Source organism: Oratosquilla oratoria, chromosome 18 (assembly GCF_046742065.1).
Source record: "Oratosquilla oratoria isolate Oo_2021 chromosome 18, ASM4674206v1, whole genome shotgun sequence".
In the NCBI taxonomy this organism is placed as follows: domain Eukaryota; kingdom Metazoa; phylum Arthropoda; class Malacostraca; order Stomatopoda; family Squillidae; genus Oratosquilla; species Oratosquilla oratoria.
This window is the reverse complement of record NC_134794.1, coordinates 53,566,014-53,589,900: the sequence shown is the minus strand read 5'-3', so window position 1 is coordinate 53,589,900 and position 23,887 is coordinate 53,566,014. Positions and strand designations below refer to the sequence as shown.

The 23,887-nt window shown below is 37.8% G+C and overlaps 1 protein-coding gene across 4 annotated transcripts in view; it reads right to left on the bottom strand.

The window, feature by feature from the left end:
* LOC143035218 (alpha-(1,3)-fucosyltransferase C-like) overlaps window positions 1–23,887 on the bottom strand; it is a 59,484-nt gene that overhangs the window by 14,599 nt on the left and 20,998 nt on the right. For 3 of the 4 annotated variants that reach the window (XM_076201958.1, XM_076201960.1, XM_076201959.1), the window contains 5 exons: window positions 14,608–14,720; window positions 14,317–14,438; window positions 5,559–5,731; window positions 3,222–3,350; window positions 2,639–2,761 (listed from right to left, as the gene is read on the bottom strand). In XM_076201958.1, the coding sequence (XP_076058073.1) occupies window positions 2,639–2,761; window positions 3,222–3,350; window positions 5,559–5,731; window positions 14,317–14,438; window positions 14,608–14,720 (660 nt within the window). The remainder of the gene's footprint in view (window positions 1–2,638; window positions 2,762–3,221; window positions 3,351–5,558; window positions 5,732–14,316; window positions 14,439–14,607; window positions 14,721–23,887) is intronic. The other variant, XM_076201961.1, reaches the window with a different exon arrangement.

Below are 23,887 nucleotides of genomic sequence, written 5' to 3'. Positions count from 1 at the left end.
TTCTCCTCTATAATTGTCTTTTTTTTTTCCATGTCCTCTTGTATCTCTACCATTCCATTTCATTAGATCCTCTCTATCAATAATTTCCATGCCTTTCATGATTCTATAAATAGTTATCAAGTCTCCTCTCTCTCTTCTTCACTCCAATGTCTGTAGCTCAAGTTTTGCCAGCCTCTCCTCATATGATAATTCTGAGAGCGTTGGTGCCAATTTCGTAATTGCTCTTTGTATTCTTTCAAGTTTTGTCATACATTTTTTTGTAATTGGTGACCACATCATTGCTGCATACTCCAATTTTGGTCTTATCAAAGTGATTAGTATTTATTTCCATTACCAGTATATATTTTCAATTTTTCGGGTTTTTTGCCTTTCCTCCATTTTATACAAACTTTATCCCTTTTATCTTTTAACTTGCTACATCTTTTGTTGTACCAACATTCTACATATCCTTTTTCTTGTTTTTGTCTTGGAACATACTTTTCCACTCCTTATAAATTTTTGCCAAAAATTTCCATTTCTCTTCTACTGTTGTTTCCTCTTTGTATTTCCTTTCCCAGTCTGCTTAAAAAAGAAAGAAAAAAAAATCTCATTTGATCAAAATTTGTTTTTCCATACATCAATCTTCCCTTTCTATATGGTTAGTTTTTTCCATGTATTTTTCTTCATTTAGTTCCAGTTCAACTAATATGTGGTCACTTTTACTTTTTGGTGTCTTATATTCAATCTTCTCCACTATTTCAGGTTTGATATGATTATTAGGTCCAGTCTCGATGGCTCTTCCTCATTTCTATACTCTGTATTCTCTTGTATCCATTACGTCATTGTATGTTCTATAATCATGTCAAGTAGTACATTTCCCCATAGGTCATCTCCACCCTTTACTGTCATCTCTTGTCAGCAGATTTCTTTACAATCAAAGTCACCCATTATAACTATTCTTCCTCCATCTTCCATTATCTTATTTAGTGTTATCCTTGTGTCTTGTAACATATTTTTGTGTTCTCTCTCTTCCCACAAAGCCGTTTTAGGAGGCACATAATTTACCACAAACTTCCTGCTCTTCTTGTCCCTGTCCTCTGTTTCCATCATGATCTTTTCCACTCTATTCCTTCCATATGTGACATTCCTCACATTTATATCCTTGTTAGTCAGGAACATAACTCCACCCCCTTGTTTTACCTCTCTGTTTCTAATCCAATGAATATATACACCATGTCCTACACTGTTGGGTGGTAATGGACCTTTCTATTTTGTCTCCACAATCCCCATTATGTTAGGATCCTTTTCCATGAGGTAATCATTCAGTTCATTCAAGCCTATTATTAAGCCATCTATATTTGTGTAAGACACTTTTAATTTTCTGCTACCTCCATCGTGTTTTCTGTTTCCCTTCCGTTTTTCTCTGCTATGAACCATTTCCTCACTTCCATATCCACTACTCTCCAATAGAATTTCTCTTTGTTCTTTTCTGTTTTTTTTCCTTAGCTTCTATTCTTCTTATTTTCTCATCCTTTCTTTCCTCTTTATTCATCTCTCTTTTTTATCCACACCTGTTTATATTGATCACTTTTTGCTAGTTTCCCTGTTTTTGATAATATATTCTCTGCTGTCGTTTGTGACCTGAATTTAACCTTAATTGGTCTGGTCTTATCTGTATTGCATTTCCCTAGTCTATATATTTCTTCAATTTTTCAATTTCTTTCCCTGTTTCTTGTTCATCTTCTTGAACTACTTCTAATATCTTGTTTACTTTTTCCCTCTCCTCCTTTACTCCTGTAGTCCTATTTGGGTTATGGTTCTCTTCCATCCCTAATATAATTATACATTTTTTTTATCCGCTAAGTCTCTTACTATATTCTCCTTCTCCCTCATCACTTTAATAACTGTGTCATTGGTTTGTTCTTTCATCCATTGTGTCACTATATCTCTAAATTCAATTTTGTTGTCCTCTTGGACTTTTCTCTAACCTTGTACCTCTTTTGCTATGGACTCTTTATTATCTTTATTATTCTTTAATTCCTCATTCTCATCCTTTACTCCTTTGTTTAGGTTTTGGTTCTCCTTCTTTAGTTCTTCAAATTTATTAACTCTATGTGTAATCCGTTTAATTTGACTGAACCTAACCTCCCACTGTTCATTCATTTTCTCTTGTTTTTCCTCATTAAATCCATGGAAATAATTATCTTCACCTTCCACTGCGCTGCTCTTATCTATATTTCTAATTGTTACATTCCTTCTAAGCTCTTCGACTTCACCTCTATCGTCTGCGCACCTCTTGTTGACATTCCTTCTGACTTCTGAGGCCCGTTCGTCCCCTTCCTCATTTCCTTCCATTTTCCTCAGTAATCCCTCCCCTTTTTCTTTTTCTTCACCTTCCTACTACACCACGAGCTTTCCCCTTCCCTATTAATACAACACAGGTACTTGTCGTTGAGATCCACGAAATTTGAATTTTTTCTTAGAGTTCCAAACTTCGCTGTCACTTCGACTGTCGTGTGTGTGTGTATGTGTATATACATTCCACATTTATATTTACATCTTTTTCAGTGTTAATCATACATGGGAAGATAGCAAGATGACATGTTGACTAAAGTTTTTTACTGTATGGCTCTGGTTGGAGACATAGTGTAAAACATACATTTCACGAAATCCATCTGTTTTGCAATTGGAGACAAACCATGCAGCCAGTTTGGTCTTGGTTGATGCATAATTCCTCCTTGATTTGGGCAATGGTACTCGAAGGTGATTCACCCTTCCATAACTAAAAGAGAAAAAATAAAGTTAGATGGGAACTGAAGAAAATGTCCTGATATGAGGTTGTAGAGTTTTCATTCATGATGTTAATTTGTTTAGGTTTCTCAATTAATTTCATTATCTTCACCAAAGAGCAATTAATGTTTAGAAATTAATAAATGAAGATCCACATCTAAAGGAGTGCCACAATAATAAATACCGAAAACTGACAAACATAAACTATTCTAGCCCTTTTCATTTTGAAACTACAATTGACATTTGGTTCAGATGGTGGCCATGTTGGATTTTATTAACATGGCAATCCCAGGGCCAAATTCAGTATTATTAAATGCATATGAACCAAAAAATTCCTCACATCCCAAACTATAGGGAGATCTAAGTCACAGTCCAGAAATACACAAATACCATATTTTTTCCATTCTATTTCAGAATTTTAATAAACAACAGCATCTTTAAAAGTGACTCACGGCAATGGGACATCTGAATCCAATCTGTAGGTCATGGTCCAGTTGAAGAGGTTGTTGTATGGCTTCAGGTCAGCAAAAAGATGGACAGGAGATTCAACCATGAAAAACACCCATCGTGTGTGGTTGGATCTATAAAAAAAACATTTAATACTAATGTTAATGTAATAAAAGTGATGTTAATAATAACAGTAATAATAGAAATGGTAATAATAAAGATATGCAGATGTGCATGCAGTGTATTTACCTAATTGTATTATACGGGAAGGGAGCTATGCTCATGATGACCCGTCTTTGTATCTTTTAGCATCAATTTTTTTCTTAAAATCTTGAATTTTGTTTGCACACACTGTTTCTTGATCTAGATTATTCCAGATATGCAGCACTCTGTGTGGGAAGCTATTTTTTCAGATCTCTTCTATATTTATCTTTTTTGAGTTTCTTTTTGTGTCCTCTTGTTTTTCCATTGTTACTTTTTAGTAAATCCTTTCTATCAAGGATTTTCATTCCTTTCATGATTCTATAGATAGTCAGTAGATCACCTCTTTCTCTTCTCTGCTCTAGTGTTGGTAGTTCCAATTTGGATAATCTTTGTTCGTATGTTAATTTGGAAAGAGCTGGTGCCAACTTTGTCGTTGCTCTCTGTATTCTTTCTAATTTCTTTATATTCTTTTTAGTACTGGGTGTCCATAGTGTCGCTACGTATTCCAGTTTTGGTCTTATTAATGTAACTGATTTTTTTTTTAAAATAATTTCTTCATCCAAATAGTCAAATGCCACTTTCATTGACCTTAAGATAGTTTGAAGGTTTCTCCGACTATTTTGTCATGTCTTTGCTGATCATTACTCCAAGGTCTCTTTCCGAGTTCACTTTTTTTTTTTCTTCTTCACCAATTTTATATTTTTTTGTTATTCTGTTTTTACTTTTTCCAAACTCCATTATACTACATTTCTTAATATTGAAATTCACTTCCCATTTTTGAGTCCATTTTCAGATTTTGTCCAGGTCTGATTGTGATGATTCACGATTCTCCTCTGTTCTTACTTTCTTTAGTATTTTTGCGTCATCTGCGAAGAAATTCATATAACACTCCACTCCTTCATCCATTTCGTTTATATATGTGGCAAACATGATTGGAACCAGCACCGACCCTTGCGGGACACCACTTATCATTTCTTCCCATTTCGAGTATTTGTCTTTAATTACTACCTTCATTTTTCTCCCAGTCAGGAAGTCTTCCATCCACTCCAATAATTTACCTCCGATGCCACCTATTGATTTTACTTTTCTTATTCATTTCATGTGTGGTAACTCATCAAATGCTTTTTGTAGGTCTAGATAGGCACAGTCTGCCCATCCATCCCTCTCTTGTATTATTTCTATTAGTCTCGAATAGAAGGAGACCAGGTTTGTTGTACATGTGCAAGAGTATGCATACATGGAGTCATAGACTTGTATACCAGAGGCCCTTTGCCCCATATGATGGAAAAGACCTAGTTAAAATATGATCCCACATCATCAACAAATAGAATTCCTTCAATCACCATTCCTATCTTAGTGCTTTGTGGACAAAGGGTGACACTGTCCTCCACCACACTAGGCTACTTGAGTAAAAAACAACATAATGAGGCACAGTTCTCCCACAGTAAGATCCAACAGCTTGAGCTGGTTTACACCCACTGCTTCACCATGCTCCACCCCTAACCAGTCATTCACTCAAAATTATGAAGGAAATAGAAATAATATACCTTCAGGCTGCATCATCCCTTTGTTCATTCACAGTATCCCTCCATTGACTCCTGTTTTTTTACCCTCTTTTCCTTGTTCATTCACAATATCCCTCCATCAATATCCATGCATCCTCCCTTCATTTATTCATAATGTCCCTCTATTCACTCCTGTCTTATTACCCTCTTTTCCTTTCTTATCAGACATTTGACATCCATTTCTCTTTTGATCTCAGTTTTACTCCATCCATTTCTGCTTTCCACATTCTCTTTGCTAGTCTTTTCTTATTCTTTCTGCATGCCCAGACCTTCTCAGCATTCTCTGTTCTACCCTGTTTGGCAGCTCCCTTACTACACACATTTTCTGTTTAACCTCCACCTTATTCCATCCATTCATTTATTACTTACCATATTTATGAAACACTTAAACCTGGAAACATTCAGTATCTTCCTCTATGCCTTCCTTGTATTCTGAGTCTGCTCCATTAAGCATCAGAAGTCCAATCACTCTTTCATACAACCTTTCCTTTGCATTCACCTACAATACCTATTTCTCATAATATTTTTATACCACCCAAGAATTTATCCACAGCTGAACTTTCTCTCTCTCACCTTTTTTCTGGCAGGGACTTGTCATGTGACCTGAAGTGCCATACAACGGCATCAAAGTGGTGGAGAGGGACAAAGGATCGATTATGAGTGGTCATGCACATGTTGATGTCACATCCAGCCCTTATGAAGGGCTCCCTTCCAAAGCCTACACCAAAGGTTGGGCTACGGTATACCTGATGACCATAGGAAGAAAAAGTACTTGGTAAGAGCATTGATTTGAACATTGATATAGATATTACAAGATAATATTTTCATCATACTGTGGCAACTGAAAGGACACCTAATTAAGTGTTGTAGCAGGTTTAGCTTTTACTGGCTGGTGTACACAGGAATAGTAGTCAAAGTAATATCTTCAAAATATTGGTAGAGGAGCAGAAATGTAGTGAACAAAAAGAGAATCTATAGGCGACAAAGCTATAACTATGAAGCTCTATGGAAAGAGGTACATAACTCTAACATCTGTGTATCTTTGGTACTATTGTTAATATAAGTAAAAGACAATGTGGTGAGTTATAAGCATTTAAACCATTGTGAATCTTTAAAAAAAGGCTTGAAATGGAATGGTAGAGAAATGAATTTGGAAAGAGATACTGTACAGGTATAAACTGGGTGTCATTCAATTAAATTTTCAAAGGACTTTTTTTTCTTTTAACTATGGTCTGCAACAAAGGAAGTGTGATTATAGCTAATATTTTATATATGCATACATATACCAAAGCCTTTTTCCCCCATACAAGGGAGGTAGCCAAAAAACAAAGGCATAAAATCCATACCCACCCGTTCCATTCCCACATACTCCACTCACATTCACCCTCCTCCCTCGCTCTTATCTTCGCTCTTCTTGGATGACGGGTCATCCCTGCATCTCGCCCACTGCCCGGGTCAGAAGCAGTGTCGCAAGACACAGCACATCCACAGCAAGGCCGCTTCATTAAATCGGCGACCCCACTCTCCGTCCCCTCATGCAGAAAAAGAGAAGAAGGGGAAATCCCTTCAGGCAGCATAAAATTAATTTTTCACACATCCTCCCTCACCCCCCCCATTCCCCACCCACTCCCTTTCATGCATCACAGTATCATCCATACACAACCATTCTCCATTCACCCCTATCTTCTATCCTCTCATGTTCTTTTTCAACAAACATTCCCCTCTTTTCCAATGCCCCTTTTACCCTACTCCATCCATCCATTTCATCCTTGGTTGCCCCCTCATGTTCACTCCTCTGCCTTCCACACCTCTTTTACTAATCTTTCTTCACTCATTTTTTCATGTTTCCTAACCATCCCCATATTCTTTCATCAACCCTATCTCCCGACTCCCTTTCCACCCGCGTTCTCCTTATCACCTCTTCGTTTCTCACTCTATCTAGCCTAGTAACCCCTATCATACTTCTCAGGCACCTCATCTCAAACACATTCAAACGCCTCCTCTCTTCCTCTCTTATATTCCATGTTTCTGCCCCATACAGTGCTGTCAGCATGATCACTCCTTCATACAATTTCCTCTTAGCATCCATTCCCAAACGTCTATTTCTCAATACACTTTTTAAACCCCTAAGACATTTAATTGCTACTCTCAATCTACATTCTACCTCCACCTTCCCCCATTCCTTTCCCGCCACATTCACACCCAAGTATCTAAAACTATCCACTTCCTCTAGTCTCTCTCCCATAAAGGTCAGCTGAGAAGGTTTTGTATTTCTTTATTTTTTGTTATTTCATGCATGAAAATATAAATTAGAAGAAGCTAGAGCACTAAAATGCACATTTCTAGCATTTTATAGTCTTAATTTTATTCAAATAGCATGATCTTAAAAGTGCCTGATAGCAGACGAAATTTTCAATGTCGTAGTTATATTTTCCATAACTAGGGCATACTGATGACGTAACAACTGTTGTTTACATTCTTCAACATGGCCAGTACGCAATACGAAAGTGACTTCATATCGAGTGAAGAAGATTGATCGGATTTGGATGCCCTTTCGTGTTCCAATGTGGGTATGGTACAAGGATACATGTAACAAAAATATACACAGTAGACTATGTAAAAACGTATATTTTTTATGAATTTGTCACAACTTTGGCGTTGTCACACACTACCTGGTATTTCCCATTTTCTTTCGTTTCTTTTTCGACCCCTTCGGCTATTACTTTTTCCTTCACTCTGTGAAAGCGCTGGAAGTCTTAAGGCATCCAGTAATTACTTCTTTGCATTTTTGTTCCCCTTTCAAGCGAGTTAAAGTTGCCAGTCCCCCTTTTCCACGGCATTTGTTGTGAGAGTTTAGTGCTAATTGGTTGCAGTGCCTTATTGAGTCTAAGTATCCTCAATTTTAGTTAGGAATCATCTCACCTCATCATTCAAAGATGTCTTCGTAAGCTCATGCTCGAAGTCACCAAAGGTGGTATAATGTTAAAACTGAAATGTCTCAACTTATCAATTAACTTTAGTTAATTCACCATATTATGTTTTTTGTGTCTTTGTATTTTTGTGTTATAATCTATGCATTTTTGCCTATGTGTCACAATTTGTTCATATGCTTATTGTTTTTGTTGGAGAGTCCGCTGCGTTTCATACCCCCCCCTCACCTGCATGCTTGCCACTTTTTGTTTAGTCTAGTTTAAATTAAGTTAGTTAGGATCATATGTTCCTTTCCTTCTAACTAGTGGACTAGTGAACTAGCTAGGACAGACCATCCGCTCGAGCGGGATCGGTAGTTGTGGGAGGGAAAGAGATGTCTGTATGAAAATGAAAAAATAGTTGTGTATAAAAGAGGGCTTCTACCACCGGGCGATTAGGGATTTTTATTTCGTGGTGTCGTGGTTTTGGAGGTGTGGGCAGGAAACTTGGGATTGGAGACTGGGATTAATATGTGTAACCGTGAGGTTACGTGGGAATATTTATTCTTCTTATCCTCATCCAACAAAGTTAGAAAACGAGTAGGAGGCTTAGTCTTAGGGAAAGATAGAGAAATTGGAAATAATTTTAGTGGTAGGTAAACTGAAATGAGAAGATGTAGTAGGAGAGAAAGTTAGAAATGAAAATAATTTCAGTAGAAGAAAATTTTTATGTTGATGTTTGTGCATGTAGTTGTGTTATTTTTGTTTGCGATATGGTTGTGTATATATTCTACGCATAGAGGGCTGTTGCCTCCAACGTGTGTGCTTACAGCCTGATACTTAATGGGCTATATACATTATTATTATTATTATTATTATTATTATTATTATTATTATTATTATTGTTGTTGTTGTTGTTGTTGTTGTTGTTGTTGTTGTTGTTGTTGTTGTTGTTGTTGTTATTATTATCATTGTTATCATCATTATTATCATTACTATCATCATTGTTATTATCATCATCATCATCAATATTAATATTATTATTACATCTAACTAGCAATTATTTCCCAAGACTACTAGAATCGCCTCAACTACTGCCCCGACATTACGCCGCATTCGTCACGCAAATTAATGATTAGAAAAATGCCCGCTAAAAACATCGCATCGTACCCCACCCACGGTGCCACAAGCATCGCGTCCCCTCAGTAGCCGCTCGACCTTCTCGCAAAACGCGTCCCCTGAAGACCTCGTTGCCTAGCTAATGTGAACTTTGTGAAATCACAACGAACAAAGCATTCCCGTCGTTGGCCATCGCCAATCACACTCCAGTGATTCATTGTAATGAGGCCCGTATGCACAGGAAAACTTAAAGTGGATAATACGTGAAAAAAAATGTGTACTCGGTGACCGGTGTTGAATTCAAACAATGGAATTCAGTCGTGAGCCATTGCCAATCCCACTCCAGTGATTCAGTGTGTTCAGGAAAATTGACTTCTAGAGTGTGAACTACGCACGGAGAAATCGTCGAAATAGAGGAAATGGAACCTTGGTCTTCAATTCCCTTCCTCTGCGCGAGTTTGGCGCCATCGACGAGGGACGTGGCTTAGGTCCAACCGCCCCAGACAAAGACGATCAAATCACTAGACATCCGGACCATCCTGATCGTCTGAGGACGCGTTCCTATCTGAAGACTCTACGAAACTAGTGCAGTATCATTAGAGTGAACAGAGGAATATTTCCGTGAGGTATTTTATAATTTTAGCTAGGTGTTAGAGCGCGTAGGGCTAATTAGGTGGGATGTCTCCAACCATACATGTATGTGTCTCCTCCAATTAGTTGATAGGTGACCCTTTTGTGAAGCATATTGATCATGATGTATATACATATATATATATATATATATATATATATATATATATATATATATGCTAACAAACATTAAGTGAATATAGAAACTTGTCTAATATCAACTGTATGTGATTGACTTGTGAAAACATTAAATCACAATAAAATCAATGTTATATCTTCTATTTTGTTTAGCCACATTGGGGCTGTAATTTACACGAGCTTATTACCCCCTCTCCTTCTTCTGAGAAACATATTTATCTGGTCCTTCGAAATTACGCGTTCGGCTAGTAAAGGACGTGCGTGGTCTCAGTTGGCGTCTCAAATTTTCTGAACTTTGGCTCCCAACTGCAGCTATCCCCCTTCCCCAATTTCCCAGTGTGTGAGAAATTCTTACGTTAGTAAATTTTCTTCTTCCACCATCCAGGGATGACGTAAAAATCAGGATTTATCTTTGCATTATTATTAAAAAAAAAAAAAAAAACCATACATCTGGCAAATATTCACCCCCTTTTTGAAAACATTCTCAGTTGACCTTTAATACTCACTTCCAGTCTTCTGCCACATTCTCCCCTTGTACATCTCATCACCTTACTTTTACCCACATTTATCTTGAACTTGCTTCTTTCGCACACCTTTCCAAACTCTGTCACTAACTTCCTTAATCCCTCCTCTGATCTTGCCTCAAGCGCAGTGTCGTCAGCAAACAGCAACTGGCTTATCTCCCATGTTTTTCCATTTCCTTTAACCATCTCCAGTCCCCGTCCCATTACCCTTGCATTTACCTTTCGCACCACCCCATCTATATATAAATTGAACAGCCAAGGCGACATAACACATCCCTGGTGGAGTCCCACCTTTACCTCAAACCACACATTCCCTCCATTTCTGATTCAAACACAAGCACTACTACTCTTGTAAAAACTCTTGACTGCTCTCAACAGATTTCTTTCTATTCTATATATCTGCAATACCTCCCACAGTGCCTTCCTGTCTACCTTGTCATAAGCCTTTTCCAAATCCATAAAAGCCCCCCCCCACAAAAAAACCTTACCTTTTCCTAAAGTTTTCTCACATATCTGTCTTACCACAAAATCTGATCCACTCAACCCCTACCGTTCCTAAACCCACACTGTTCCTCACCAATTACTCCCTCTGTTCCTCTCCTAACCCTTTCAATGAAGACCCTCCCATAAGCCTTCCCAACCACACTTAAAAACTGATCCCTCTGAAACTGCTAAATTCACACTTGTCCCCTTTTCCTTTGTAAAACAGAACTATACAGACACTCCTCCAGTCCTCCGACACTCGACCCTCTCTTAAACAAACATTAAATAACCTCATCAGCCAGACCACCATCGCTGTACCTCCTTTTTTCAGACATTCTGCATGACACCCATCCAACCCAGGTGCCTTACCTGCTTTTATCTTCTTAACAACTGCTTTCACCTCATCCTTCCTTATTTCTCCTCTATTTTCCTAACTCATCACTGTCATTTTCTCAGCACTATACACTGCAACTACCTTTTCCTCATTATCCTCCTTCACATTCAGATTTTATAGAAAAAAGAAAAATGTGTAGGTGATTCAAAAGTGGAGCCATGAAAATAAAGGTGATGTCACTGGTAGAATGCCACAACAATAGAAAGGTGGTTGCACATAAAAAAATGAAAATATTAAACAACAGTATGTAATCTTCAGGAACATTCCAATCATTTGTTTGATATAAAGAAATTACATCATCAGTACCTACTGTGATGGAATTAGTTGAAAAATAATTATAGGAAAACAGACTGAGGATCACAAGGTTAGTTATAAAAATTATGACTTATGTCAAGACTTAGATTTTTTGAAAATGACATGGGGCATAGTGGAATGGTCACCAAAGTCCGAGGATGATGATAACCCAAGGAACTATTATAGTACAACTCATACGTGTGACTTAATGAACTGATTGGGGGCAATTAAGTACTTCAAAGTGTGTGAAATGGAAAGTCTCCGATCTAAGAGATGGAAGATGAATAGGTTGAATCTCTACAGCAAATCTTGTTTACAATGCGTTTCCTAGGAAAGATGCTGTAAGGCCAGGGATTTAAATTATCCTTTTCTTTTTCTCGAAGTTACCTGACTAAATCGCGAGTGGGCATGGTGGACATTAAAGCTCTCACTCCACCCCTCCATTACGACATGAGGACGTATTCGTATGTAAGAACCGATTAGGAATCTTAAATTTAGGAGAAAATTTCCCACCCTTCAGTTCAGGATTCCATTAGAAGAATATATATATATATATATATATATATATATATATATATATATATATATATATATATATATATATATATATATATATTAGGATTTTTAACACAAATGTTTCACAAGAAAACGAAGTAGCGGAACCTTGACTTGTATTACGAAGTGCTAGACGGGGCCTTCGTCGAGAGATACGAACATCACGGGCAACTGGCGCGTATCAAGCGTGGGGTAGGCATTCTGGGCCAAAGGCTCCATCACAAATAACGTTCCAGTAGTTCAGTGAAATAATTGGAAGTAATGGAACATCTGGAGATAGTAGTTAGAATCTATAACAATTTATTATGTAGGATTCCATCACAACAGACATAATGGGATAGGGGAGTTACACAAACACATAAATAAACGGACCGGTCGAGCATGACGATCGGAAGAATCCTTTGTAATAGGTTAGAGGAACTAAAGGGCCATTTACACAGTCAAACAGTTTGACAAACCCGGTTTGTCAGACAAGTGTTTGAAATGATGTTTGACCGTGTGAATGGGGTACTTGGTCGTCAAACACGTTTGTCGAACGTGTTTGACAACCAAATACCCTATTCACACGGTCAAACATCACTTCAAACACTTGTTTGACAAACCGGGTTTTTCAAACCGTTTGGCCGTCTAAATGCCCCCTAATAGGTTATAGGAGAAATCGTTTTTGAAAGGGATTGTGGTCTAGAGTGCTCTCTCCCAACGATAAAGAAAAATTATGTGATTAGCTTAGTATACGTATGTGTTTGGTTATATTATTACGTAGGACAGGATACCTAAACAAAGGTGGCCAGAAGGTTAGAGACGTAATACCCAAACGTTCTATTCACGCCATTGGGGGCGTTAAATCACTACCCCCTAAGCTACCTATATGTTTCATAATTTGTTCATAGATAATAATCCAGGGTAAGGATTTTGATTAATATTGAACAATTCAAATTAGCATGTAAATGAATAAGAATCTCAAGTGAAAAGAGACGGACATTCTTGTACGGCGTAGAAGCGTTATATTTATACCCCCACGCCTGTGTATGCTGTGTTTATTGCGTATTATACTTATCATGTTTATTTTACATTGTGTACAAATTAAGGAGGTAAATGTATATTATAATTGTGTATAAGATTAAAAATATTATCGTCTCATAAATCAGTAAACCAACTTGTAAACTTGAATTTTTCTCTAATTCCCTTTAACCGGGATTTCGCAAATATGAGTGGCACAAAAACGGCCTAAAGGGGGAGAATGGAATAAAACCGTGTGTTGGTCACGGGTTACCACGTGTTCTAATATATATATATATATATGTATATATATATATATATATATATATATATATATATATATATATATATATATATATATATATATATATATATATATACACACACACACAGACACACACACACACACACACACACACACACACACACACACACACACACACACACACACACACACACACACACACACAGACACACACATATGTGTATATATATATATATATACATATATATATATATATATATATATATATATATATATAAAAATAAATATACATTTGTAAAATAAGACTTATTGACCCATTGTCGGAGAATGAAATAAGATGGACAGAAAATCTATATTGCGACCACTATCTGTGGTCCTCCTCAGCAGAAGAGGACCACAGATAGTGGTCGAATTATAAATATATATATATATATATATTTATATTAATATATATATATATATATATATATACATATATATATATATATATATATGTGTGTGTGTGTGTGTGTGTGTGTGTGTGTATATATATTATATATATATATATATATATATATATATATATATATATATATATATAAATATATATATATATATATATATATATATTTAGCTTTGTGATTGGAATGGTGGCAGCGAAACACGATAACCATCTCGTGATTACTAATCAAAATAATCAGACTTAACGTAGGATTTCCCAATCAACATTGCATAGATATATTTGAATAATTGTCATCCTCGTCCGTGGTGCTCGGGATTGGACACGATTTTATGAAGGCCCATCCTTTCATTTATAAGTCTATCGTAGCTGCAAAATGTGACACTACATATTTAGTACAGTAGTGGTGGGATTAACGCCCACTCATTAATAATATATCGTAGCCGTCATTTCTGGCACTTTAATGTATCTGTATTTGATCAGTTCTCCATTATCTAAATGGCTTGCATAGTTGTATTATATATTTTCTTGCCCTTTTAAGAGTTTGGAGGAAGTGAGAACATTAGCAGAGAACTAACTTACTTCATTCCAGAGTAAAATCTTCTTCAGTGGCACTGATGAATCAAGGGTATTGTCACTCAACTCGAACTCAGGGGGCATTTCACTTTCTTGTGTCAGGTTCTCATCCTCAAAGGGTAGAGAATCTGCAAAGAAGAGTTTCTTGTTCAGATTACTGTGGTGTTGATCATACATGGTTAGTCTGCTGTCTGCAACAGTTGAAATAAGAACAGAATATTGTTAATGTTTACCAGAAACGCCTGTAAATTTGAATATGAGCACCAGCACTTTGGTCTTCTTGTGACCTGAACTTACTTTTTTGGTAATGCCTTTGGGCGTTGTCGGATTGGTCTTCTAGAGCTGGTCTTTTACCCAGAATTGAGGCTAAAGCTAGGAAGGAACGCATTGGCCAACGAAGCCAGGACAAACTGAAATGGAAATGGAACGGGTAGGAGGATGGGAAGCTGGGTAATGCTGATATGACAACTGCGATGAGATAGGTGACTGTTCAACATCCAAGAGAATGAGGTCTAAGTTGACTGAGATCCTTCAATCCAGAATCTGGCTCCCTAAATATAAGACCACCTGTAGTATACTAGAGGATAATCTGCAGAGTATGTCACCATCTTGTGGGGATTAACAGTAAAGACATGATCTAGAACAGGTCCAAGCCTCCTATCTATCCTGCATATCTTAGACTTTCAGGAGTATCCAAGATATGTAATGTTTTGTGTGGCTGGGGGCACTTCCCTTGGCTATCTGAAAATGAACCCAAATAGAACAGCATAGACACAGTGTGCTCTTACTAACTACAGGAGGAAGTTCTTGTGTCTTTTTCTATCCAGTTCCTAAAGATGTTTAAGGAAAAGATGGTCTGATTACGTTTTTTCTCTCCAATTATGACTAAGGAGGAAACATTTGGATCAAAATCAGTTGTGGGAGCCTAATCCTGAACTATTACTTTCCAACCTAAATTGCATTTAGTTAATATCTTTAATTATATGTATCTATACATTTAAAATGGTTTGGTTTTCAAAGATGTTTTTGCAAAATCATTTGTTTAGTAAGTACAGCTATAAAATATTGTAAAGTACTGAAACTACTGCCAGCAAATTATGAAAATATACTTAAACAAAGAGGGATTAAGGGAAACAGGTAGGCAGATTGGCACGTGCATACACAAGCATGTGAAAAATAAAAAAGAAAGGCAGTACAATTGCATTATTCAGGTTGCTTAAGGAATAGACTACATTGGCATAAGAGATCTCTTAATGAAAGATAGGAGGGCTTTAAGGGGTCATGAGAATAAATTAAGAAAGACTATATGTGTAAAGGATATAAAAAAATAATTTTTTTCATATAGATGCATGAACACTTGGAATATCTTAGAAGGTGATACAGCCCATACTGGAACAATACATGAATTCAAATCTTAATATGATAACTGGAAATTAAGGTCATAAACCAAGTTGGAACCACACATGAAGTTGAGGTTAGGGATGATAAATTGGAGAATAGGAGACAGGATCACATGGGTGTTGCTCCTTTCCCTCATACTACAATTAGATAAATACTGCCCTGGGTCAGAAGCAACGTTTTGCTGCATTGCATCTGACTCAGGGTACTGGGCGGGAGACAGGGATGACCCTTCATCCATGAGGAGCTAAGATGAGAGGGAGGAAAGGGTGATGGATGGTAGTGGAATAGGTAAATACATTTTGACTTGGCTACCTCCATTATAAGAAGGAGATAGATGCACACAAGCAAGTTGGGTTGTGTGTGTGTGTGTAGGGTTGCAACATGACCCATGGATCAGGTAATATATAAGCTCTGAACTCTCATCTGGGAGGGTAATAGCTGTTGATCATGAGACCAACATATAATCCAACACGATGGTGAATCACACACACACACACACACACACACACACACACACACACACACACACACACACACACACACACACACACACACACACACACACACACACACACACTTACACACACATTAGTCGGATGGACGGCGAAGATTGGAGTTCCGAAGAAAAAGTGAAATTTTCGTGGATCTCAACGTCAAGGAAGTACCTTATTGTATTTACAGGGAAGGGGAAAGCTCGTGGTGTAGTGGGAAGGTGAGGAAAAAGGAGAAGGGGAGGGATTACTGAGGGAAATGGAAGGAAATGAGGAAGGGGAGGACTTGGTCCAGGAGGCCAGGCGTCTTGTAAACAAGCGAAGGACCGAATGTAAAGATTAGAAATATAGATAAGAGCAGCACAATGGAAGGTGAGAATAATAATTTCCAGGGATTTAATGAGGGGGGGGATACCAACCTTCCCCGATTAGCAAGGCTAGAGGAAAAACTTGAGTAGGCTCGGTAAAATGGCAGAGATTGCGCAGAGAGTTGACAAATTGGAAGAATTAGAGAAGGTGAACAAAAACCTAACTAAAGAAATAGAAGAATTAAAAAGACAGTTACAAGAAGTAAAAGATGAGAATGAGGAATTAAAGAAGAAGAACAAAGAGAATAAAGAGTCCATAGCAAAAGAAGCACAGGGTTGGAAAAAAAATCCAAGAGAACAGTAAAGTTGCATTTACTGACATAATAAAACAGCAAATGAAAGAACAAACTGAAGACTCAGTTATTAAAGTGATAAGACAGAAGGAGAATATAGTAAGAGACTTAGCAGATAAAAAGAAATGTATGATTATATTAGGAATGGAAGAGAAGTATAATCTTAAGAGAACCACAAGAATCAAAGAGGAAAAAGAAAAAGTAAGCAGTTTACTAGAATTAGTTCAGGAAGATGAACCTGAAATCATGAAACAAATTGAAGAGATGTATAGGCTCGGAAAGTATAGTACAGATAAGACCAGACCAATTAAGATTAAATTCAGGTCACAAACGACAGCAGAGAATATCTTAGCAAAAACAGGGAAACTAGCAAACAGTGAACAATATAAAAAGGTATGGATAAAAAGAGAAATGAATAGAGAGGAAAGAGAGGAGGAAAAAATGAAAAGACAAGAAGATAGAAAAAAAAAAAAACGAGAACAGAACAGAGACAGAAAAAGAGAAATTCTATTGGAGAGTAGTGAATATGAAAGTGAGGAGATGGACCATACCAGAGAAAAATAAAAGGGAAACAGAAAATACAATGGAAGTAGCAGAAAATTAAGAGTGTCTTACACAAATATAGATGGATTAATAACAGGATTGAATGAACTGAATGATTATCTGAAGGAAAAAGAACCGGACATAATGGAAATTGTAGAGACAAAATTAAAAGGTCCACTACTACCCAATAGTGTAGGACATGATGCATATAATTATTGGATTAGAAACAGAGAGACAAAACAAGGGGGTGGAGTTATGTTCCTGACTAAGAAGGATATAAACGTGAGGAGTGTCACATATGGAAAGAATACAGTAGAGATAATTATGATCGAAGTGGAAGACAGAGATAAGAAGAGCAGAAAGTTTGTGATAAATTATGTGCCTCCAAAAACAGCCTCGTGGGAAGAGAGTGAACATAAAAGTATGTTAGAAGACACAAGGATAACATTAAATTAGATAATGGAAGATGGAGGAAGAATAGTTATGATGGGCGACTTTAATTGCAAAGAAGTCTGCTGGGAAGAGATGACAGTAAAGGGTGGAGAAGACTCATGGGGAAATGTTCTACTCGAGATGATTATTGACCATACAATGACACAATGGATACAAGAGAACACTAGGTATAGAAATGAAGAAGAACCATCGAGACCAGACCTAATAATCACATCTGAATCTAAAATAGTGGAAAAGATTGAATATAAAACACCAATAAGTAAAAGTGACCACATATTGATTGAACTGGAACTAAACGAGGAAAAATACATGAAAAAAATGAACAATATAGAAAAGGAAGATTGATGTATGATTTTCTTTGATAAAATAAGGGAATTCTTTCAAAAAGAAAACTGGGAAAGTGTAACCATTACTAACCATCACCTACCACGCACGTGATCCACATGCTTGCAACATAGCGAGACTCCCCTCTTGCTTACCTTGCATTTCCCAGAACATACATCTAACGCAGCACATTTCAAGACAAACAAGATATAGATACCCAATGTCACCAGACTAACCTATTAAAATCCTTTATTATAACTGCCCTATTATATTACCCATAAACTAACATATATATAATATACCTAACAACATCCACCAACTATAGGACTAACCCTCATATATAAAACTGACCCCAATGCATAGAATAGCGAGACTAACGCCTTTAGTTACAACAACCCACTAACCCCCTATATAACCTATAACACCCATGTCACGAACGCCAGAGCTGGGTAGGTGAAGAGCCTACCGGCCAGACGCCAGAGCTGGGTAGGTGAAGAGCCTACCGGCCAGACGCCAGAGCTAGGTAGGTCAAGAGCCTACCGGCCAGAGCTAGGTAGGTCAAGAACCTACTGGCCAAAGCTAGGCAGGCCGAGAGGCTGCCAGCCAGTTGTGCCCTAGGTCAAGGCCTGGCACATATTGTAATCCGCCCACAGGGCCCATTTGTACCTTTTAATATTTGTTAACCAGATTGCCTTCATTGTTAATAAATAGAAGAAAACTCCCGTTTTGGAGTTTATCTCGCCCGCATTAAGTCCTCCTTATGTAACCACAACCATTATCGGTTACACTGGCGGCAGCGGTGCTCCCACGCTCTGAATAGAAACGCCGTACTCAGCCACGCAACCAAGGTTACACAACCAATCAAACTGGCGAGCGGTGCTCTCATTCCAAACTCCGAAGAGACAAGCCTACCTTATACCAAGAAACACTGGTTACACCCGCGCCTACCACAGAAGGCCGAATAAAATCTTCAGCCATTCAAGCCACGCCTACCATTCAGAAGGAGCAGACCACGGTCAACGAAGAAGAAATCGTCTATCTTCGACTTCTCATATCTTCAATCAAGCTCCCAGAATAAAGGAATCAAGCCACTTGATTCTATTCAGCTCCAAGCAACACACCCCAACCAGCCACGCCTACCATTTACAAGGAACAGACCACGGTCTATGAAGAAGAAATCGTCTATCTTCGACTTCTCAAGCTCCCAGAATAAAGGAATCAAGCCACTTGATTCTATTCAGCTCCAAGCAACATACACGCCAACCAGCCACGCCTACAGCTCAGAAGAACAAGATCACTGTCTACGAAGCAGACTTCGCTTCGTCAGCAAGCTTTCTACACACTACCCCTCCACAAACCACTCCCTTCGAGACGACAGTCTGAATTCTAAGATCGTAGCTTTGATCTACAGTTGCATCAATCTTAGAATCGGTGGTGAAATCGTAAAGCAATTCGATTCTAAACCACCTGGTGGCAGTACGCTACCAATCATACGACAGATGTCTACAGAGAGACCTCTGTCAGAATAGAACCTGTCAACTCTACACAGCACCGTATCAAGATTCCAATCCAATATCAAACAAGACTCCCAACCAAGAGATCGAACTTCAATCAAATCACAAGATTCCATTCAGCTACCACAAGACCCAATCTCCCCTGAGACAAACGCAAAATCTGCAAAACTCAGCACCTTACTCGGTAAGCATTACTAACCACCACCCCTCTATCCCTTCAAGCAGCAAACCCAAGCCGAGACCAGACGAATCCAATCAGCTGTAGAGATCCAGCGCACCAACTCCAAGATCGACACGACATCACGACTTCAGTCAAGACGCAGTGGACCCAGGCCAACGAGACACATCCAAGAGACAATCTCATCCGCCATCCACAACTACCGTCACCAATCACCGTGAGTATAAACCATAGACTCCCACTAATTCCCCCCCTTTTTTTTATAATTCAGGAGCCGGACGAGAACCTACCTCCACCCCTACCCCTTCATGACCAGCCAGACCAGGGAATTCGCAGCGGTTAGGCCCAGACCCGCCTAACCCACCCCCACCCCTTCATGACCAGCCAGTTGTATCCTAGGTCAAGGCCTGGCACATATTGTAATCCGCTCACAGGGCCCATTTGTACCTTATAATATTAACCAGATTGCCTTCATTGTTAATAAATAGAAGAAAGCTCCCGTTTTGGAGTTTATCTCGCCCGCATTAAGCCCTCTTTATGTAACTACAACCTTTCACGGTTACACTGGCGGCAGCGGTGCACCCACGCCCTAAATAGAAGCGTCGTCCTCCGCTACACAACCATTCACGGTTATAGAAAGAATATACAAAGAAGAAACAAAAGTGGAAGAGAAATGGAATATTTTGAAAAAAAGAAAGAAAAGAAAAAAAAAGTATATATATATATATATATATATATATATATATATATATATATATATATATATATATATATATATATATAAGGAGTGGAAAAATGTCCCAATACAGAAACAAGAAAAAGAATATGTAAAGTGCTGGTACAACAAAAGTTGTAGGGAGTTAAAAGACAAAATAGACAAAGCCTGGACCAAACGGAAAAATACAAAAGACCTGAAAAACGGAAAATATATACTTGTTATAGAAATGAATATGTACAAGTGTGCAGAGAGAAAAAGAGAAAATATGAAAAAGATGTCATTGAAAAACGTAAAGATCAACCAAAACTATTTTACAGATTTGTAAGCAACAAACTGAAAAACAAACAAGATTTAGAGAGATTAAGACAAGGAGAAGTTGAATACACAGAGGAAATAGAAATGGCAGAAATTATGAACAAGCATTTTAAATCAGTGTTTACAAGGGAGAACATACAACCTGGAGAGATTGAAAGAAATAGAAGTAACAAAGAATGAAATAATGAAACACTTGAGTAATCTTGATGTCAGAAAATCGCATGGACCAGATGAAATAGCAAAGTGGATTTTGAGAGAATGCAGGAATGAACTGGCAGACAAAATACATAACCTAATAAACAGTTCCTTGAAAGAAGGAAAAGTTCCAAAAGATTGGAGAAGAGCAAATATAGTACCTATATATAAAGGGGGAAACAAAGAAGACCCTACAAACTATAGACCAGTCTCTCTAACAAGCACGATAGCAAAATTTTGTGAAAGAATGATCAAAAGTAGATGGGTAAGGCATTTAGAAAAAAAAAAAAAAAACGTACTAAATCCAAGACAATTTGGATTCAGACAAGGACGATCATGCGTCACAAACTTAATATGTTTCTATTCAAGGCTAATAGATATAATACATGAAAGAGATGGATGGGCTGATTGTGCATTTCTAGACCTAAAAAATGCTTTTGACAAGGTGCCACATAAGAAGCTGCTTAAGAAATTAGAAACTACAGGTGGAATACAGGGCAAACTGCTGAAATGGATGGAAGACTTTTTGCAAGAAAGAAAAATGAGAGTGATGATAAGAGACAAACACTCTAATTGGGATGAAGTAATAAGTGGTGTTCCACAGGGAACAGTTCTGGCTCCAATGATATTTGCTATATATACTAATGATATGGTTGAAGGAATTGAAAGTTATATGAGCTTCTTTGCGGATTATGCAAAACTGTTGAAAAAAGTGAACACTGAAGAAGATTGTGAGTCACTACAGAGTGATCTCAATAAAATATGGGAATGGAGTAGGAAGTGGGAGATGGAGTTCAATACTAAGAAGTGTAGTATAATGGAATTTGAAGAAAAAAAAAAGAATAGCAGGATCATATAAATTGGGAGAAGAAGGAATAAAAAAAGTAGACAATAAGAAGGACCTGGGAGTCACTATTATGAATAATATGTCACCTGAGAAACATATAAATAAGATTTTTGGAGAAATTTATAATTTAATAAGAACAATCAAAGTGGTATTTACATACCTGGATGAAGAAATGGTGAAGAAAATACTAATCACTTTGATAAGACCAAGATTGGAATATGCAGCAACGATGTGGTCACCAAGTACAAAAAAAAAATGTATAACAAAACTTGAAAGAATACAAAGAGCAATTACAAAATTAGCACCAACACTCTCAAAACTATCATATAAAGAGAGACTAGCAAAGCTTGAGCTACAGACATTAGAGCAAAGAAGAGAGAGAGGAGATTTGATAACTATTTATAAAATCATGAAAGGCATAGCAACTATTGATAGAGAGGATCTAATAAAATGGAATGATAGAAATACAAGAGGACACGGAAAGAAAAGCAAGAAAGACAGTTATAGAAGAGATCTGAAAAAGAACAGCTTTCCCCACAGAATAATAGACATCTGGAACAAGTTAGATGAGAAAGTGGTGTGTGCAAAAAACAATACATGAATTTAAAAACAGTTTAGACAAAATGAGATATGAAGACGGAACACCACGAGCATAGCTCCCCTTCCCGTAAAATACAACTAGGTAAATACACACACTGCTTTCCCCACAGGGTAATAGACGTTTGCAACAAGTTAGATGAGAATGTGGTGTGTGCAAAAACGATACACAAATTTAAAAATAGTCTAGATAAAACGAGATATGAAGACGGGACACCACAAGCATAGCTCCCACTTCCCGGAAAATACAACTAGGTAAATACACACACACACACACACACACACACACACACACACACACACACACACACACACACACACACACACACACACACACACACACACACCTCGTGGCGCAGTGGTTAGATTTCCCAGCTGCCACTACAGCGGTCCGGGGTCGAATCCCCCCCGTGGCTGAAATAATTTTACTATCACTGCACTACGAGTTGTTACTCCAACTCTCGTGGGCGCAGAGTTGGGTGTGTGTGTGTGCGTGTAAGGTCACAGCATTACCCATAGATCGGTCTTATATGAGCTCTGGGCTCTCTTCCGGAAGGGAAATAGCTGTTGATTATGAGTCCAACACGTGATCCACGACCATGGTGAATCTCTCTCTCTCTCTCTCTCTCTCTCTCTCTCTCTCTCTCTCTCTCTCTCTCTCTCTCTCTCACACACACACACACACGCGCGCGCGTTTCCTCGGATTCAAGGCGAAGATTGGAACTCCGGAAAAGAAGTGCCATTTTCGTGGATCTCAACGACGAGAAAGTACCTTTGTTGTATAAGTAGGGAAGGGGAACGCTCGTGGTGTATTGGGAAGGTGAAGAAAAAGGAGAAAGGGAGGGATTACTGAGGGAAATGGAAGGAAATGAGGAAGGAGACGAACGGGCTCCCCCGGACGTCAGAAGAAATGTCAACAAAAGGGCTGCAGACGACGCAGGTGAAGTCGGAAATATCAGTGAAAGCATTAAGTTTAGAAATATAGATAAAAACAGCACAATAAAAAATTGAGATAATAATTTCCATGGATTTAATGAGGGGGGGATGCCAACCTCCCCCGATTAGCAAGTCTAGAGGAAAAACTAGAGAAAATGACCAAACATTGGGAGGTTAGGTTCAGCCAACTTACACGGATTACGGAAAGAGTTGATAAATTGGAAGAACTAAAGAAGGAGAACAAAAACCAAACTAAAGAAATAGAAGAATTAAAAAGACAGTTAAAAGAAGTAAAGGATGAGAATGAGGAATTAAATAATAATAATAAAGAGAATAAAGAGTCCATAGCAAAAGAAGTACAGGGTTGGAAAAAAGTCCAAGAGAACAACAAAATTGTATTTAAA